Source organism: Trichechus manatus, unplaced genomic scaffold (assembly GCF_000243295.1).
Source record: "Trichechus manatus latirostris isolate Lorelei unplaced genomic scaffold, TriManLat1.0 scaffold00280, whole genome shotgun sequence".
Lineage (NCBI taxonomy): Eukaryota > Metazoa > Chordata > Mammalia > Sirenia > Trichechidae > Trichechus > Trichechus manatus.
Window position 1 is genome coordinate 1,728,282 of NW_004444216.1, and position 9,760 is coordinate 1,738,041.

Consider the following 9,760-nt stretch of genomic DNA (forward strand, 5'->3'; position numbering starts at 1 on the left):
GTAAAGCAGAGGGTCAGCGATTCTTATGAGATGAAAGTTAGACATATCTCCACCGTCCAAATTTCTTATCAATTCTGACACCAGCTGTCTGTCCTATGGCACTTTCTACTTCTCTGCTGGGTTCAATAATTTGTTGCAATGGCCGCACAGAACTCACAGTTATGGGGTTTATTCAGGAAGTAACTGGTTACAATTCAGGATCAGGAACAACTCAAGATACAGTTCTTTGATCAGGACAGCCTTTTCTCAGCTGTGCCTACAGGCAGACCTCTCTCTGGCCCTTGGCCTCTTGGCCTGTTGGTCCCTTGGACCTTGGCCTGGCCTCTACCATGCTCAGGCAAGTGTTACAAAGCTCTTTAGCACCGCCGATAAGCGCTCGGAAGCACCTCACTCTGCTAGGAAGCCTCCTGCCTTAACATGCTGAGCTCTATGGCCCCATGGGTTGGCAAGCCTAACTCCACTGACAAGAGCCCAGAGGCACCCCACTCTGATAGAAGCCTCCTGCTCTAAGGCACTCAGCTCTCTTGCTCTGTGTGTTGGAACACACACTGTAGCCACCTTGGTTGATGGGCCAGGAAGCCCACTGTGCTGTCTCATGCTGGTCTTCTGGTTCTGCTGTTCCTGTTTCTCTGCCTATGCTTCTCACCATCTTGCACCATCTCTGGTGTTACAGTCTCTCTCTTGCTCTCTGTCCCCTGGGTCCAGGGAGTTCTTAGCACAGGGACTCTGGGTCCAAAGGATGCACTCCACTCCCATCTCTTCATCTTGGTGGTAGTGAGGTCTCATTAGTGAGGACTAAGGTGTGCCTCTTCCATTCACTCATCTATGGCAAGAAATTTGGAAGACAGCTACCTGGCCAATCGACTGGAAGAGAACCATGTTTGTACCCATTTCAAAGAAAGGTGATCCAACAGAATGCAGAAATTATTGAACAATATCATTAATATCACATACAAGTAAAATTTTGTTGACAATCATTCAAAAGCAGTTGCAGCAGTACATCGAGAGGGAACAGCCAGAAATTCAAGCTAGATTCAGAAGAGGATGTGGAGCAAGGGAGATCATTGCTGATGCCAGGTGTATCTTGGCTGAAAGCAGAGAATACCAAAAAGATGTTTACCTGTGTTTTATTAGCTATGCAAAAGCATTGGACTATGTGGATCATAAAAAATTGTGGATAAAACTGCAAAGAATGGGAATTCCAGAACACTTAATTGTGCTCATGAGGAACCTGTACATAGACCAAGAGCAGTTGTTTGGACAGAACAAGGGGATACTGTATGGTTTAAAGTCAGGAAATGTGTATGTCAGGGTTGTATCCTTTCACCATACTTATTCAATCTATTTGCTGAGCAAATAATCAGAGAAGCTGGACTATATAAAGAAGAATGGAGCATTAGGATCGGAAGAAGACTCATTAATAACTTGCCATATGCAGATGACACAAGCTTCCTTGCTGAAAGTGAAGGGGACTTTAAGCACTTATTGATGAAGATCAAAGACCACAGCTTTCCGTAGGGATTATCTCTCAACATAAAGAAAACAAAAATTCTAAAAACTAGACCAATAAGCAACATCATGATCAATGGAGAAAAGATTGACGTTGTCAAGGATTTCATTTTACCTGGATCCACAATCAACGCCCATGGAAGCAGCAGTCAAGAAATCAAACAACGCATTGCACTGGGTAAATCTGCTGCAAAAGACCTCTTTAAAGTGTTAAAAGGCAAAGATGTCACTTTAAGGACTAAGGTATGCCAGACCCAAGCCATGGTGTTTGAAGAATTGATGCCTTTGAATTATGGTGTTGGCAAAGAATACTGAATATACCATGGACTGGCAGAAAAATGAACAAGTCTGTCTTGGAAGAAGTACAGTCAGAATGCTACTTAGAAGGAAGGATGGTGAGACTTTGTCTTATGTTCTTTCGACATGTTATCAGGAGGGACCACTCCCTGAAGAAAGTCATTATGCTTGGTAAAGTAGAGGGTCAGCGAAAAAGAGGAAAACCCTCAATGAGACGGATTAACACAGTGGCAGCAACAACGGGATCAACACAGCAACGATTGTTTAAGGTTGGCGCAGGACCAGGCAGTGTTTTGTTCGGTTGTACATAGGGTCTCTATGAGTGGAACTGACTCAGCAGCACCTAATAACAATAAGGTTTCCTTCACAAAAATCATATTAAGTGGGTGGCCAAGTCTAGAGCTTATCACTAATCCTGAAAGAATAGCAATGATTACTATTAGAATATGAATTTTACTGGTTCCCTAGTTCTGTTTTGTGCTGTCGAGTCAATTCTGACTCATGGAAACCCTATAGGACAGAGTAGAACTGCCCCATAGGGTTTCCAAGGAGTATCTGGTAGATTCCAACTGCCGACCTTTGGTTAACAGCCTGAGCTCTTAACCACTCACCACCAGGGCTCCTCCTTAGCTGTAGATGTAAGAAAACATAAAGATTCTAAGATCTGAGAATGCTCCCTAGTTATCCACCCAGATGGCTATTCTCTCTGACCTGAGAAAAGAGATACTTATTTATCCAAGTACACAGTGTGTGTCTGTAAAGCAATGGTATTCATTCCCCCAAAGTCAGATATGTAAATTGGTCACACTATTCAATAATCAGCTATATGTATACTGGGGCAATTAACAAGTTGGCACCAAACACGGGAAACTAAACTTAGCTCTGAAAAGATGTCTGAGAAAGAGTCAAGGGTAACCCACCCTGGGCTTACAAAGTGTGATTATGCTTGAATGGCTTCAGGATATTGTCCTCAAAATTCAAATGGAAACTAAAATATTTTTGAAAATATTGATATTAAATTTCTTGACATCTAGTTTCTCACAAGGATAATGGAAATTTAACATGAAGATTTAGTTTAACTGTCTTCAGCTTATATACAAACCATTTACTGAGTATTTTTATAAACAAAAAGAAAAAAATCATATGGTTTATTACGATACTCTTGGAAGACTCCTGAATGCTAAGTCATAGATTCTTCACCATATAAATGATATTTAAATAAAATAATTAGATATAATACATTATTATTGGCAGGCATACAAACTAATTGTCACTAAATAATGTCACAAAGCCCATAGAAAAATATTCTACAAAATATACTGTGTATTGACTGACTTCCTGATATAATTCTTTTCTATGACTAATATGGCAGTGATTTTCATATATAAGTTAAGCTAGTTTATACATCAACACAACATTCTTTAAAATATTTTAATTAATCTCTACTACCATTTTAATCTTTCTTTCATACAAGCTCATGGCACTTTCTTGAGTAAGTAAAGTCCATTGAATACCAACAAATAAATGAAAGATGAGGTGGAGGATCAAAGCGTTGACATGGCAAAGCCCAACTTATTTGCTGATGATTGGCAGACATCAGGTGTTCGATGAGTTAAGCAGCAATGTATATCTTATGGATTTTTAAATATCATTCAGTATCAATTGCAATTCAGTAAACCTAGATTCATCTTTGGACTTAATAATTATGCATACAATAACTTTATAAAAGTAATAACTTTGTGAGGTAGGAATGAAAGGGGTTATTTTCTATTGCTTTTTTTAGTTATGTCATTTTAAAAGTTCAATAGATATATACACAGATATAAAATTTCATTAGACATAAACTACATGCACATAAATGTAACCTAAACATTTAAAAATAATTGTATCAATATATTGCTATTTATTTGTATTTTTCCATATTATCATTCCCTTTTTGCAGCTAAGACTACGGAGATTCAGAGATATTAACTGAGTTATGTAATATTTACAGTGGGTAAGAAATAAACCCAGGCTTGAGCGAGATTCTAGCTTGCATTACAGTGCTCTTCCACTGAACTATACGTTCCCCTTTCAAGACCTTGGTTTCATTTGTTGTTCACTTAGGTATGCAAGGAGCCTTGCTATTGTGGCAGAGCATCGCAATTTATCCTCCTCTATCATTTTGCATGAAAGGCAAGTGATGGCCAGAGGGGTAGTGTAACTTAAGAAAGTCAAAGAGAGACAATAATAGGGCTGGAACTCCAGCCCGGCACTCTTTTAGAAGATGAAGGAATTTTATCCGGAAGGTCACAGTTTAGTCTCAGAAACAATGACAAGGATGCTTCAGTGGGTATATATATATATACATATCTCTCTGCGTCATAAGAGTGGAATTATTCCAGATGTATTTTAAAACTTTTTTTAGGAGATATATTTCTAAAAATACCTGATTAAAGCCCAAAACAAGAAAAGCAGCTCTTGATAACCTAGTGTCCTAATTCATTTCAATCAAATGAGAAAAATGTGATAAAACAAGGAATGGTTGTAGCAGTAAAGTTGTGCTTACCTTCATAGGTCCCACTTTCTAGGAGAGCACCACTTTTCTCCAATTCCATAAAATCTTCAACGGTGATGAAAATATAGTCCACTCCAGGGACCTCGCCCTCCTTATGTGGCCTTGTGGTGCCTGAATAAGGAAAATTAAAAACAAAGGACTCTAAGTGATTCGTTGTTGAACTTTAGAAATACCACCATACTTCTGAATATTCAGTAACACTTGTTTGTACATCCTGCAAATTGGCAGTTTGCATTTGCCCTTCTGTTTGTTTGGCAACAGAAAACAGCAGGAGGTAAAGATTAAAGTAAATATACAAAGCATTTTTCTTCGTCAAGCTTATAAAGAGTTCACCGCTATGGAAAGTAGCTGCATAGATTTTCAGTGAAAAATGCACACTATTTTGCACTTTTTGAAGAGGTGGTTTGACTAGTGGGCCAGGAGTCTGCTAGCTCAGGAATTTACATATTTTGTTCCCATGAATGGACTTGCATTGTTCTGTAGACTGCTGAGCTATGAGCATAAACTGTAATGGAAAATAGAAATGTTAGCAAGATGTCAATCTATCTTTGTATCTTCATGATCTGCTTTCTTGTGGGGAGGTAGGCTGTTGGATTTTCATTTGTTAATTTAGCACTAAAGGATAAATTTTAGTTGTGTAATAAATATTTTATTATATAATAAAATTATGATTGTATAATTATTATATAATAAAACTTCATTATATACTCTATTAATATGTATTATATATTGTTATTATATAAAATAATTTTGATTATATAACAAATATGTGATTTAAAGGACTGTAAAAATGTTTACTACTATTAAAATTAAATAATTAAATATTGAGATTGAATAATTAAAATTAAGTTAGTGATTATAATGCTGGTAATACAGTACCTCATTTGACAGGTGGAATCTTCCTTAAACCCCATCACACAGGCTCTCCAATACCTCTCTTACGTGGCTGGCCTTCCCTTCTCCCTCCCTCCCTTCCATTCTGACTAAATTGGGAGGTGAGTCCCTACCAGGGGTTGCTTCATGGATAGACTGTTCCCACTTTCCTACATCTTCTAGAGAATGAATAGCAGTGCTTAGGGCTGAGGTGACAAGAGGTTCAGATGCTCAGCCTGCTGCTTAGTCTAGCTTTATGGGAGAACTTGAGCTTCCAGCCTCACAGTCCAGTTTGTGAGAAGAAAACAGAAAAAGAGACACATTAAAGGGTTTGCTTTCTGATCCACCTTCTCTTCTGAATATGTGCCAAGTTTCTTTCTTTTTCTGTGCCATCTACATAAGGCATTTTGCATGGTCAGATTAGAATTTCCATAATGCATACAAGCAAAAAGTATGCAGAAATACATGTTGTTGCTGTTGAGTCTATTCTGACTCACGGTGACCCCATGTGTTTCAGAGTAGAACTACTTCATAGAGTTTTCAAGGCTGGGACCTTTCAGAAGCAGATCACCAGGACTAACTGCCAACTTTAGGCTAGCAGTCGAGCACTTAAACATATGTGCCACCCAGGGACTGTAGAGGGCAAATATATAAGCAGGTTAACACGTTGCTGGCTTCTTCATATTTAAAATTTTCTTCATATTCAACAAGGCCATGAAAATAGTTCTCTTTTTATTCTATGAGGATCAAATCTGCACTGCTAATGAGAGGCATAAAGTATGTCAGAATGCACAATATTCTAGAGAAATTAATTTGGGGTGAAAATAAACAATTTTCATTGAAAATATTTTTTAAGGCTTGAAGGCATTATTTTCTAAAATTAAGCTTTACAATCCTTCTTTGGGGGTTGCAAAACATTTTCCTCCATAATCATGTTTAATTACTTTCCCTTGAATTTGTTATTTTATTTTAACTGTGCAGCATTTTGAAATATTTCCTACTGCATTTATGCTATAAAATATAAAAACCTCCCACACCTAGTATGCATAATGTTGTCAAATTAATGTTTCTATGAGAACCTTAACTTTCAATTTCCTGACTTTTATGCGCTTAACCCTTGCGAATTAAAAGTGCATTAGCATGGTTTTTGGCAATCAATTTGTTTTTCTGTTTGTTTAGAACACACTCTAATCATTAAGAAAAAAATCACACACCAAAGATTCAATTTTCCTTACTGATCTTTTTCTGAATATTTCAGAAGCTACACATGTTGATTTATTAACTACTTGCAGTATGCTACATTTCCAGCACAATTTGAGTATAGGATCACCTACTTAAGGGCAATTTCTAGGACTGCCAACTTGTAACCTGCCTGTTACAAAGTCTAGGGAACATTTGCTAGTTGTGCTCTTTCTCAAAGGAGTCTCAAGACTTTCAGTTCGCCAGGTGGTTTTCCATCTCTACCTTGCCCCTCAGGTCACTGTGGCTCAGTTCTTGGTCTTGAAATTCAGACCCACAGTTGTTGGATCAGTGTCACCTACTGCTGCTGGCCCGCCTGGTGCTAGCTGCCTACTTGGACTGGGAGTATGCCTACCTCATCGTTACTTGAAGAAATTCTACTCTATAATTTCACACTGCAATTCCCATCTTTATTTCTGACTTCTCCTCCTCTTTTCTCATTCTGTTCTTCTTTCTAATTATGACCTCCAGCCCCTTGATTTCTCTGATACTTTCAAAGTCTAGCTTGACTTGTTTTGCTAACTACCAAGGGACTAGGAACACAACCTAGAATCTCTTCTTTCCTTTAGCTCACCCTAACCATTCCCTGTTCTCAGTAAGCCCCCAAATTCACTGTTGGTTATTACATTCATAGGCTGCAGTTGCCACAGAAAATCATGAAAATTTACTGACAAAGTACTCTACAAATTCAGGCTATTTATTGTCAAATTGACCCTATTGCTGCTTGACAATTCTTTTACACATGTCTTCTTACCCTGTCAAATTCCCACCAGTTTTCCATCTCCAACTGAATCTGACTTTCAGCAAAAGATAATGTGACCATCTCAAATCAAATCCCTTGAAGTTCACTCATTTACATTTCCCTTATCTGCATTTTATATCCATATTTTCTCTTTTCCTTCAAGCCTAGCCTTTAATTGGAATTATCCATCTGTGTTGTTATGATGAATCCTTTCTTCTCTGCCTTCTTTCAAAATTTAGTTTTTATTTTTTACCAAAGTTCCATACCCAGATTATTTTAGAAAATGAAAAAAATTCTATAAGTATTGTTATTTTAAAAAAGCAGGCCCTCATCACCACCCCTAACTCCCCCCCACCCCCACATACACACCATTTTCTATATACCTAGAGGCACTTGCAACTCTTTTAACTGATTCTTTTGGTTTACCTCCATATCTCTAAATAATTTATTTATGATACCTCCTGATTTTTCACTTTTAGTTATTATTTCTTGACTTATCAGTAAAGAAAATGAGGATTTAGCTCTCTTTTGCCCACACTTCTCCCTTTCCCCACACCATTCCCTCCTCCTTTCTTTCTCCCATTCTCCCTTTAGAACAAAATTGTGTTTCGATTATTACTTAATGTTTACATTAATAGTACTTGTAAATTTATTGCCAGTTGAACCCTGTAGTGCAATACTTTTCCTTTCTTGTATAACTTCTTGTTTACTCTATATTATAGTTTTTTAAATTTACTGAATTGCCCATGTTCTAATCATTAATTCATTCCTAACTCTCTCCTGGTTGCATAAATCTTCTCTCAAAATATCCAAATACTTTGGTATTTCATCAAGTTCATCAAGCCTACTACACAGCTGCCCTCCTGGGATCGCCCTTCACCATCACCCTGGGGATTCACTTATCCTCTTTCTTGTGTTGTATCCCCTCTTTCTCAGATCCCACGTCTCCTCTTGTGGTCTGCTCCCTAGTTTTGGCAGAGTACGTCCATCAGCAGCTTCCCGTCAAAGGTTACATAGGAGGTACATTTATTGAGACCTTGCATATCTAGAGATGTCTTTTTTTACCCTCACACTTAATCTGGGTGCCTAGGTGGCAAATCAGACTCAGTGTTTCAGAAAAATACCATGATGAATACATTTTCTCCATCTTGCTTCTCTGTTAATGTCACGACCATTCTTCCAGTCAAGCAGCCTCGAAATTTTCTCTCACAATCACCTTTGACTACTCCCTCACTCTTTTCTTTCATCTCCAAATATCTGGCAAATTCTATGGTCCGTAACTCCACAATGTCATCCTCTCCCCTGCACTGTCTTTGTTCTAAGCACCGTTCTCTAGAAGCAGCAATAGCTCTGTCACTGGTGTGCCTGCCTCTTCATCTCTTAGTTTTTTAGCACACTCTCCAATAATCCCTGGTAAGGCATAAGGCAGATCACAGTCCCTCTCCAAAGGGCTTATCTACCTGATCTCTAGTAAAAATACTTGGTTGAAAAGCGTAGGGAGAAGAAAATACTGAGAAGTAATAAGAGTCAGAGAAAGGTATTATTTACAATAAAAGGCAACACATGATATATCAGATTGTAGAGTTTCTTTAGATGCACTTGCCTTGATGCAACATGTGAGACAACATAATTTAAGAATTTTCATGCTTATGAAATACCTCCTTATTGGCCTGCCTTGGGTCACTCTCCTTTCTCTTTAATCTAAATTTTCAACAATTAGAATTATTCATTGGTTTAGACAAAAGAGAAACTACTTTTAAAATGTATGCCATAGCAGATAAGAACGTGAATTGTAGATTCCAACTCTCTGTGCTTAGCAAGGTTCCTTCACCGCTATAAATCCTAGTTTTCTTACCTGTAAAATGGGAGTAAAACTAGCAGCTTCTTCACAGAGGCAATTTGAGGAATAAATGAGATAATTCCTACAAGGTACTTAAGACAATGTCTGGCACATATTAACATTCAAATGGGGTTACATTTTAAGTATTATTGTCTAGAAGAGCAGAGATGACATCATACAGTGTATAGTTGTTTTTTTCCCCCATGTATTCTTGCCACAAATATTAATTGAGCACTTAGTATGTGCCAAGCACTACTCTAGGTACTTGGGATATATCATTAAACAATATATCTTAGGATCCCTGCCCTTGTGGAACTTATATTCTAATAGGGAGAGACAGAGAATAAAAACAACAACAATAAAAAAGTAAGTTACACAGCATGTCAAGAAGTGATAAATGCTATTAATTGAGCATGAAATCAGGTCATCGATGCTTGTGGACTAGTTCATGGATCAGTTAGTGAGATTATCTGTTACCTTAGATGAAACAGAGCAAACAACTGAAGAGAAGAGAGAGACTGTGTGAAAAGAACCTAACGGGAAGCAAGACCTACGATGTTGCAGGCTTCCAGGGAGTAAATGGCAGCTTGGCTGGAGACTTCTAGAAAGCAGCAAGAGACCCACAGTGAGTCCTGTTATATTTGGGAAAAATCACTAAATTTTTAAAAAGAAAAACTTCACTGGCTTTATGTATTTCTTGGTC

General features: G+C 37.8%; 1 protein-coding gene across 1 annotated transcript in view; it reads right to left on the reverse strand.

Moving 5' to 3' along the window:
• The window catches only part of MAGI2 (membrane associated guanylate kinase, WW and PDZ domain containing 2), a 650,884-nt gene extending 643,235 nt beyond the window's left edge, over positions 1 to 7,649 (reverse strand). Inside the window, exons 1-2 of the mRNA XM_004390069.1 lie at positions 7,601 to 7,649; positions 4,355 to 4,474 (exon numbers count right to left, since the gene is read on the reverse strand). Coding sequence (XP_004390126.1) covers positions 4,355 to 4,474; positions 7,601 to 7,649 — 169 coding nt within the window. The remainder of the gene's footprint in view (positions 1 to 4,354; positions 4,475 to 7,600) is intronic.
• Between the last annotated feature and the right edge of the window lie 2,111 nt (positions 7,650 to 9,760).